The sequence below is a fragment of the Penicillium vulpinum genome (assembly GCF_028829585.1).
Source record: "Penicillium vulpinum strain IBT 29486 chromosome Unknown utg000001l_segment0_segment0, whole genome shotgun sequence".
In the NCBI taxonomy this organism is placed as follows: domain Eukaryota; kingdom Fungi; phylum Ascomycota; class Eurotiomycetes; order Eurotiales; family Aspergillaceae; genus Penicillium; species Penicillium vulpinum.
Window position 1 is genome coordinate 6,747,455 of NW_026643241.1, and position 11,018 is coordinate 6,758,472.

Sequence of the window (11,018 nt, forward strand, 5' to 3'; positions counted from 1 at the left end):
AGATCGAACTCCGTACTATATAGCATAATAACTCGCTTTATTCCTTCGATTAAAAAAGTATAAAAGAAAGCTAATTCTGCTCTGTTATTTATTCCTAGAAGTCTATATCTCGGTCTCCGCGTATTATATAGTATAGTATACCCTTCTTTAGTAGTAATAAAAGATCGAAAGCATTTATCCCGTGCCCGTGCACTCACGCGAGAGTTAGAGCGGGTAATAGATAAATTCGAACCAGCCCTTACCTCAACTACATCGCAAGCTATACCGGTAGCTGGTATCCTTAGACTAGCGTTCGAATATGACCGCGCGCGGAGGTCGACTGCCCTATCTCTAGAGATAATTAGACCTCATAACCGCCCGCGAGCGGCCCTCTGAGGGCCGCCCGCAGACCCGCACTTTTGCGGGCGGAGGGCAAGCGACGCCTACCCGCGGGTCGGGCAGGTTATTTTCTTGCCCTCAGAGGGCGGCCCTCCAAACATTTTGAGGGCCGACAAACAGGACAAACAGGGAAATCCCTAGAGTTGCATAAAATATGCATTTCTCAGCTGTATTATTTAGTATTTGGTTTACAGCTTAGTATTATAGAAAATAAATATAACCAGGAGTAATCATTTAAACAGGCTAAATAACATCAAATCTTAATAGAAATATCTCATTCTTTGAGGAACTAATATACGTTATATAGCTTCAAGTTCTACGGCGTTTATCACTCTCAATTTCATAACCATCAAGCTTACTTGAGCGCTTCCGAACCCTCCCTGAATACCGTTGTGTATAAGGTAACTCAGGCTCACCATCCGTATCCTCCTCCTGCTCTTCAACCTCGAGCTCCGATTGAGTCCGCTGCCTCCGTTGTGATTGACCTTGATCAACTACCACTTCGATAGTACTATCCTTATCCTCCACGTCCTCGTAAGTATCACTGCCCTCGTCATTATCACTTATAGGGTCAAAATGATAAGTGTTGGTTATATCACTCTCCTCTTGGTTGGCTTGTATCTCTTTATATAAAAGATACTTATTAATCAAAGCTCGGTGGGTATCTTCGATCTCAAATTTTGATATACATATGAATATCATTAGATCTTGAACTGTTGATACCTTTAGAGAGCCTCGTCGGTAGTGACAGATATCCCTGGCGGAGTTGAAAAGGCGTTCTACACCCGCCCCTATAGCTGGTATTGATAGTATATCGCGTGTAAGGTTTGTAAGAGTAGGGTACTGATACTAATACTCTTTCCAAAATATATAGGTAGGCGTTCGTATAATACCTTAAATATAAGTTAATATAGGGTAGATAACAAAAAGATATAACTTACCACTGTCAAGGTATTCCTTAAGCTCATTATATTCACTCAATACTAAGGGCTGGGACCCTTCTACTCCGTATTCTATTTCAAGCTCTGAAATCGCGATTGCGGATAATCGAGCTCTGGATGATGATTGTGTATCTGAATAAAGTTTCTTGTAGGACTGAAAGTATTCCTCAAGACTTACTCGATAGATTGCACGCCAGTTATTAACCGGATTATCCCAGTCCTTTCCTTTAAAAAAGTCAAGCTTTTGTTGGGGTAAGAGAATAGTGCTAATTGCGTAAAGATTATTATCAATTTGATCGGTCTAGCTATAATATTGCGAAAGCTTCTTCTCTGCTACCTTAAGAGAAGCAAGTATAAGCTGCTTCTATACAACCTTCTTCCGTTTTAAAACAGTCTTTGACTTTTCAAGGTAGTTAAAGAGCTTGTTGTAGATATTAAAGATCAGGTGAATACTAATATCCTTAGTTTTAGAAAGAAGAGTGGTGAATTTAAAGAAAGGCTGGGTGATCCAAAGAAGATAGTCAATCTGTCGCCACTCTTCTGGACTTAGTGTAAAGTGTTCCTGGTCATACTGAGCGCAGAATTGATCAAAGGTTAATTGGAGCCGTTTGGTACGTCGGAGCATCAAAAATATCGAATTCCAGCGAGTTCGGACATCCTAGATCGGAATAAGCTTTGGCTCCTCAGTTTGAAGGTTATAGAATAACTCTCTCCGTTATAGACTTGCGTTAATATAGATAGTAAGGTTTCGGACCTATATAAGAATAGAAGGATTAGTATAATAAAAAAAGTAGAGTTATAGGGATATACCTTATTAAGCGTATTAACAATTTCTCTTTTTTATTACCTTGCACGAAGAGAGCGAATATAGTCGTTAGACCAGTCTATCTCCGCACTCTTATTCTTTAGAATTGCCTTTATCTTCCTAAGAAGATCATTCAGACTAAGCTGGATAATATAGGTAATACAAGGAACCCGAACGATTGTAGCACCATTGTTTAGCTTAAGCGACTGGAGTGATTCTTGGATACTTACTATCATAGTATTATTATTTGATGTATTGTCAGTAGTGACTGTAAGTACTCGATCTGCAATCTTATACTGATAGAGGAGCTTTAAAACCACGTCACTTAGGTTGACACCTGAGTGTGAGCTAGATAATGGTTCAAATCCAAGAAGAACCTCTCGATACTCCCAATACTGGTCGAGGAAGTAGCCAGTGACAGCTATAAAGGCCTATCGAAACGGAGATATCCAGCAATCTAATGCAATCGAAAGCTTTGCATTAGGAGGAAGCTTATTAAGAATAGACTATTACTGTTCCTAGATATACCGCTGTAGTCGAGACCGTATTGTGACCGCAGAAGGGATCTATAGTTGTATCGGGGTAAGTCGGGTAAAGTTAATAACTTCACGAAATTCTAGGTATTTAATAAACTTAAAGGGGAGACAGGAGAGGGTAAGTAGTTGTAAGAGCTTCTGTTCCTATACCTCTTGCGTAAAAACTGTTAACTTACTTGGTACGTTCTGCGCCTATTAATCCAGAGAGTTATTAGTAAATAAATAATAGAAAAATTGTATAATATATACGGTATTCATAAGTAGTCCCTTAATATTACCCTTCTGGGTACTGGATTTACGATAAGTCGGTCCAGCTAAGTGTCGATAAAGTGCAGTTGTTCTATACCGCCTATTTGCTGGATAATCGAGGACTTTATGGTATTGACGACACATTGCCCCTGGTTTACCAGTTTTTGTATCAGCCACTTGATCAAATTGCTCCCAGTAAGTGGCTGTCCGGTTACTATTCCAGTTTAGTCGTTTTTTTGTCTTTCCAAACTTAGTCTCTAACCACCAGGAAACAAAATCATCTTTTAATATATCGGTGTATAGAATAAACGCTATTGATCGACCTAGGCTAACACGCTGAAGTGAAGAAGGAATTAAAGGTGGAGGAATTAGGGTAAGAAACCCAGAATTTGAGGTAGTATCAAATATCTACTGGCTTTCGGAAACCTCAGGGGTTAGGAATTGCTTATTCGGAAAGCAGAGAAGAGGGTCGACTGAATTTGTAGGATCACCGTCGTAGATAGATAAGGAATAGATATCTGAGAACTGAGAAATTTGAGATATTGTTAACCAAATAATCACTTGTAGATTATATCTTAACAACGGGATAGGAATCAGAAGGTAGATATACCAAGAAAATTAACAAATCCTAGTAAATAGAATTGATCAACTACCCTAAAGTTCAGCTCACTGGGTAAATAGTAAATATATCACAATTTGATCCACTTTAACTTAAGATAATCTCTATAATTGGCTAGATTTACTAGGCTAATTGAGGGCCGCCCTTATCCAGCCCTCAATCCGCCCTCGGAATATACGGGCCGCCCTCAACCCGCCCTCAACCCGCCCTCAAAAATCAGTATTCAGATAAGAAGTATATACCCTAGGTCTAGCTGAAGTTGTAAATATATATTTCTCCAACTCCATCATCTAATATTGACAACCTTCACAATTGACAACAACCAATATACTTAAAGATACTAAGAATATGTAATATCATTATTACCTGCCATGATTTATCGTAATACAACTCAATTTCATAAAGTTTCTTGATGCTGATAAAGAAATGGATTGTAAATATAACATTCAAACCAGAACACCGTTAAATAACCGTAATTTAAAGTGATGAGTTAGCACTTTTATACATCTAAATTAGGAAAGGTCAACTTTTTTTATGTAAACGAGGGCCGATGAGGGCCGCCCTCGAGCGGCCCTCAGAGGGCGGAGGGTCGGGTGAGGGCAGGCAAGTATCCGCCCTCCGCCCGCGAGGGTCGGGCGGAGGGCGGGAGATTCCGGCCCTCTGAATGTTTTTAATGAGGTCTAGAGATAATACCTACTTAGAATCTTAATCAAGATAAGGGTGACTTAGAGTATTCAAAATTGGGTAGGTCAATCCAGTGGTCACTATAGGTCGTTCCACTATATATGTTTTTTGACTGTTCTTCTTAATAACAGATGCACGGGATGGTAGATAACCCTTATTGGCGGATTCTATCGACAAGGCTGCGGAATGGCTCGAGCAACTTTGTCGTGTGTAAGTTGCAGAAGGGTAAGTAGGGTTAATGAGGTACTGAGGATGATGCACTCTGTTATGCTACTAATGTTGTGCTCGTGTAGTATCGATTTTGCAGGGAGAGGAGACTATCGGTAGCGACCATATGACCTTGGAGCCCTTCTGATATAAGAACCTAATCTAACGCATCAAAAGATAAATTCTAGTCGTGCCTTGGTTATAGTCTTAAATCGGGCTTCTATTTAGCCTTCACAATATTATCCCGATGTCGCTTTGTCTCCGACTTCGAAATACTAGCGTAACCGGCGTTCTAGGGATCAATCTAGCGCGTTATATGGATGCTGTGGTAGATGATGTAGCTAAACGATGCTGTATCAGTTGTCCTGTGATATTAAGCCAGGTTATGGCTCTAGTCTTGACGAGAGAAATGAGCGCCGAAAATGATTTCATGGCTTAATTTATCTGTGGAGATTGACTTCCTTGGGGTAAATAATTACTGTAAGCTCAACTACTCCTAGGGCCATGGTTGGCTGCTCTGGGATACAAGTACAACCTACCTGTTATCCCGATTAGCATATGCTTGCGTTATCGCCCTTATAGCCATTCATTGTATCTATTTCAGTAGGTAGCATTGCGTATGTTATTTGGGAGACTCTAAGAATAGACTTATGACTTATAAATATAAATACTCTAGCGCGGCCAAAGAGACCGTCTTTATCAATCTCTTTTTCTTAAACTCTCTCGCTAAATCAACAACCATCTATACTTATTATACCGTCATCTTAGGAGCGATAGGATCCTCTGGTCATCTGTGAAATAGGTCTTTGCAGGGACCAGCAGACTTGTTGTGGCCTTACCAAGAAAGGGACATATTGCAAACTCTACCCGACAGTCAATAACGTTAATAAAGGTCGTAATAAGCTGAAGGCCCTTGCTAGAAGGCACTTTGATCTTTCCGCCCTCCCTATCCTACGCGATATTGCGTCCCACTTCCTATGTCAGCGGTGGTATCGGATACGCTAGGCCGACTAAATCGGACAGCAGTGGTATAATATGGCTGTCCGTAAACTGCCTTATATACTAGTGGCTGTACCTATGCGACCGGAGATAACCCGTATCACCAGACGACATGTCACACGCGATATACTACAAGAGAATAATGTACCCTAGCGAATTTCCTTAACCCGTCCAGCCACTTATTCGATTGAACGCGGATCGCACTTATTACGGCTTAAGAGTTTCAACGAGTGGCCCGCCTCAGAACATATGAATTGCCTGATCTACCTCTAGGAAGCTTAAGCCGAGCCTATAGTTCTGAAGTGTAGAAGATACGTTTCGTTTGTCTATTTGGATTGTATGGAAAGTTGGTTCGGATTCTGTCTACCTGGGAATAATCCCCCTTGTCCAATATGGTATATCAATTGACCCTCTTTGGTTATGTCTTGTATGCTGTCGCTAACTAAAAAATAGTAAATATAACAGAGCTTTTGACACGTTCTTTTGCTCCTTGGGGATAGACGGCCCTATTAGTGAAATACAGGTCGACGAATCGGTATCTTCCGAGCAATATATCTATCGACCAGCCCGTTCTGTTAACCGTTCTGTGGGTAGGCCCTCTCCGGATCGCTCGGCCACGGATAGGTTAGCAGTGGAAAACTAACCAATTATATTAACTTAACGATAGTTAGCTCGACTTACATAATAAACCGACTATTCGGGGTCGTCTAACCTATCTGAGCTCTGTCAGTCGGTGCGGAGGGGACAGCCTCTAGAACGATTCTAGTAGTGGGGTGTGGCACGTATGGTTTGGGGAGTGAGGTAACGATACTGAGGGAATACCTGGGTATACAGCGATATCCTACCTCCTTCTAGTGCGTATTGTTGTATTCAATCCATATTAATCCTAAATCATCTATGCTAAGAGCAATACATCGTTTATTAGAGTGTCTTATCGCGTATATACCTACTACGTAGTAAATTTAAGATATTAGCCCAATGATATAGTACTCCGGCTTTGTCCGAGCTAGGGGCATTTTAGCTGTTTCTTTCATGTCTATAAACCACTATATATGGTGTACCCTCCCTATTTCTTATATTATTGGATAGGTTGTAGATTATAATTCTATCAATATGTGACGAGGATAGGCCGTGAACGACCCGCATAAAGAGTTGCTATCGCTGTGTAAGCAATCGCGCAAACTTCTGCCGACTGTGTGAATATTAGACGGCCGGAGAATCAAACGTACCCGCTCATTTTAGTTCCCTCTTGAGTAGACGTGCCCCGGATCAGATTTGTAGACGCTGGAGTATAAAGTAATCGCACCATAACCTGAGTATATATCACTAAACTAGCAACCCTCTCCATACGGCGCCTGCAATATGGACTCCAATCAGGCTCACCCTGTTCGACCACGGACTATGTGGCTTGGTCTAAAGCGAAAGCGCGATTTGGATCTTGAAATCGAACAGGCCTCTCGCTCACAGCCATATCCATCTGACTCCCAGCCCGAAATAGTAGGATCCCCCTTAGCTCATCCCGCTCCTACTCAGCGAAAGAATCAAAATATAGTACCAAAGATCCGATAAGTCGACGAAGATCCATGGCTGACCTACAAGTCGACCGTTCGAATTTTCGGGCAGCTAATCTTCCTCGCCCGTCTCCGAAGTAATAAGGCCGAGTTAGTCAACATCTAACGGCTTAAATAGGAGCCCTCTTCTGCTGAGTTGTTAGTGGAGACAATACACCAGGTTACCCATCGAAGCTTCCCTAATCTACTCGAGCATTATCGTTATAGAGGTTAGGATTTCCTGGTGTGGGAAGCGATTAAGTTATCCGTAGGCCAGGTACTAGGGTCGCGATACTCTATCGACGAAGGAGCCCTCGCCGCGATTGTTTAGCTGGTAGATATAGGGCGTGCGGGCTGTTTCCCTCCTCTTTCTAAAGGAAAGGGTCGCTGCTATTAAGAAACTAACGGCTAATTATTAGTAGGTCCTAAAAGGAATAAAGTATCTCTATAGGTAGGGCAGAGTACTGGCTACCTTAAGCGCCGATACGATCTTTCTCACAGAGTCCGGTATCGTTAAAATTGGTGAGTGAGGAGCAGTCTAGGTTACGAATACCTTCGGGAGGTGATATTGACAAGGACTATATAGCGGGGGCGGAGTATAGCTGCTAAATCGACGCGACTGAGATGGATGCCGTAACTCTGAAGCTGATGGCCCTGGCCGATGTGGTCCAAAGCTTAATGATAAGAAGCTCTCCGGGAACAAAATAGAGCCCCGAGGCCTAGAGTCTCCCCGAGGATCTGAACCGACTATCTATTAATAAGCTGCTGTGAGTAAGTATGATCCCGCCTATCTGTTATATAAGACTGCGGCTGACCAGGCAGAGCAAATTCTTTAAGTAATTAGGGTCTAGGGGGGAATTAAAAATACTAGTAAGCGTGGTAAACAAAGATACGTGCTACAAAATTAATTTTCTCCGCTGCGTATAAGAAGTGTATGATATTCGCGCGTTTGTATCTATGCGGGAAATCTGTCGTGTGGATATGGCTGTCTTTACCGTGAATCTAACCGTATTAGGATTGTCTGTGTAGAGACCTCTAATATACTTTCTGATGTCGCTCAACTTGGTTACTAGAGTAAATTCCCTATAAGGTTTCTTTCAGCTTGGTTTTTAGGGGTTGTGAGGTATTAGTTAGGTTACTTCCCACAGCTTGGCGTTATTAGGCGAAACCCTTCTCTTGATCGGAAGTATGTATATATATATCTATAGTCGTCTCCTTTTACTTTTCTGTCTAAGAAACTAAACGTACACTTACCGTTTCTATTACAGCTTATCCGCGGCTAATCCTTTTCGGGAGACTTATATATCATCAGAGATAGCTTATCGACGCGTGAAAACGCGTGATAGTCGTGATACAACCATGTTTTCACTATAAACAATATGAGATTTCCTATTATAGGGGTTTAACTTAGGATCCACCCACTCCTGGTTATCGAGGTTACGATAAGATAAGTGGGAATTTCTACAGATACTCGCATCTAATATGCTTACAGAACATAAGAAACAAACAATGTGTCAGCAAGTCAGTCCACCAGAACCTCTCCTCAAGGTTTACAGCACCACTTCGCGAGATATTGCATGACATCAATTCCGATTGTGTTCTTCCGCCGGCGAGCTACTGTTCTGGTTCCCATGGCTTTGTAAAGCCTTCATCACCTCGGTGACTCCCGCTCTGACGCGCGTCAATTCAGTCTCTAGCCGACTGGTTCGGGGTAAGCTGGCTTTAAGCTCAGCCCGAAGCCGATGAGACTTTTTCTGGAACCGATCGCTTTTGCTGTGCGCGTTGTCTAGCCGGGCCCGAGTACGATCGAGCTTAACCCCCAGCTCGCGGTTCGCGCCTTCCAGTTAGCGGATTTTTGCTGTAAATGACCCGTCTTCTTCCTTATGCGCGCTTACATCTTCCTATGTCTTTGTTTAGTGCTGGGAAATCTGGTAGGTAGAGGATATCTCACATCCTCCCCTGGATCATCGTCCCGCCCCGAGTTAGAATCGTGTAAGGTCTGCGGTGTAACTGCTTCGAGCGACCGGCCCAATTCTTCACATATAGCCCGAAATAGACCGACGGTCCCATTGCTTAGGCTCGACTGCAGTAAGGATTTCTTGGATTCCGTCACTGACCAGGCGTATCCGTCCTCGACTAGTGGCTGGAGGCGAACTTGGCTGGGTGCAACATCAAGGCCAAGTCGATTATCTGAGGTTCGTCAGTTCCTCCTCTCCATAGGATGCCTGAGACGGGAAAAAGGTACAGATATGTGCAGATAGCGCCTCTCGACATTGCTTTCTCATCGCGGCGCGCGTTTCGTTGCTTTTGAAAGCCATTTCTTTTTCTTTTAATGCGGATGAATATACGAGACTAATCAGCTACTAATCTCACTAGGTCCATGGTCTTCAGGGCTTCCGCCAGTGGGAAACGAGCGTACGACCTGATATTGTTCCTCCGTTTCTGGGCTCGCCGTAGTGAATCCCAGATGGGATGATCGCGCGGTAGAGTGTGGAGGCTTGTGATGGTGTTCTGTGCTCGTTGGCGGAGGCGGAGGTGCGTTGGCAGAACATGTGCCTCTACTTCCAGAGTCGTGGTGGCCACTGTCCTGAAAGCTGATAAGATGCGAATCAATGTGGTTCTCTGGACTGTGTTTAAGTGTCGTAGGTGGGTCTTGTCTCGTAAAGGGTCGTGCCAGACGGTCGACGCGTAGTCTATGACCGGCGTTACGCAGGCTTGGTAGAGCTGTCGCATCTGTTCTGGGCGCAGATGCCGCAGCCCGCCCAAAGCAACACTGACCTTGGTTGCGCGTTTGATCGCTTGCTGGACGTGTTCCTTCCAGCGAAGCTCCTGGTCGAAAACCACCCCCAGCAGCTTGGCCGTGGATGACGGTTCGGCTGTCTTACCGTTCATAACCACTTGACCCTGAAGCTGTTCGTGTCTTTTCCTGGTGATGTGAATCAATTCGGTTTTCTCGGCTGCGAAGCAAGACCCTGTTCGACGGGCCCATGCCTCGATGCGGGGGATGTCTTCCGATTGTATTTTGGCTAGGTTTTCTTCGGCCGAGCGTCCCACGCGCCATCGGAAGTAGTCGTCGATGAAGGCGGATGCACCACCGTGAGAGTTGACAGGTTGGTCGACCAGGTCAGAGTTGAAGAATGCGAAGAGGATCGGGGACAGGGGCGAACCCTGTGCGAGTCCCGCGTTCGGCAGTGGTGTGGTCTCGGTGCGGTAGTCATCGAATCCTATGCTGGCGTGGCGGTCGCTCATGAAGCTCGCGATCCATTTCCTCGTCACGGTGGGTATTCTCCTTGCCCGGAGGCAAGCGTCTAGGCTTACTTTGTTGACTCCGTTAAAGGCACCTTTCAGGTCAAACGCCACCAGCGTTATCACTTTGTGTTTGTACCACGCTCGGTCAATCGCATTGGAGAGGACCAAAAGGGCCTGTTCAGTAGTTCTTCCTGGTCGTCCTCCAAACTGGGTGTCCGGTAGCAGGCCGTGCTTTTCAGCGAGATACGACAGTCGGCGCGCCATCACCGCTTTAAGGAGTCTACCTAGTGTGTTGACGAGTGAGATCGGGCGATAGGCCCCAGGGACCGAGTAATCCGGTTTCTTGGGTTTCCGTAGCACTACAATCTTCGCGCTCCGCCATCGCACCGGGTGGTATCCTACATTGAATGACGCGGTGATCCCGTGATGTAGACCTTGAGGTGCATCCATAGCTGTTTCCACACTAGCGTCGGCAAGCCGTCTTCACCAGGTGCGGTAGATCCTTTTGCGGCATGAAGAGATCGTTGAATCTCAAGCTCGGTGATTGGTTGCCACGGGTGTGCTAGAGGTGCCTGGGCGGGCAAGTCCTCGTGAGGTTCGTCCATCTGCGGGAAGAAAGCGTCTAGGAACGCCTGCGCTTTGTCCTCATTTTCTATGAGCTCGTTTGTGCCGACGTGCAATGCCGGCACGCATCCCCAGGCCTCTTGTGGTTTCATGTAGGTGGCTGCATTCCAGAGCTTCCCTTCCCCGGCTTCGTCAAGGAACTGCTTCCAATGTGACGCCTTCACCTTCTCGATGGTC

The 11,018-nt window shown here is 44.6% G+C and overlaps 1 protein-coding gene across 1 annotated transcript; it reads right to left on the reverse strand.

Moving 5' to 3' along the window:
- Nucleotides 1–8,551: 8,551 nt before the first annotated feature.
- On the reverse strand, nt 8,552–9,286 carry N7479_002419 (uncharacterized protein; the record flags this gene model as incomplete). The annotated part of the gene is made up of 4 exons (XM_057250116.1): nt 8,552–8,791; nt 8,864–8,869; nt 8,920–9,158; nt 9,214–9,286. 4 exons carry the CDS (start codon nt 9,284–9,286, stop codon nt 8,552–8,554), a joined length of 558 nt encoding a protein of 185 aa, XP_057114548.1.
- Between the last annotated feature and the right edge of the window lie 1,732 nt (nt 9,287–11,018).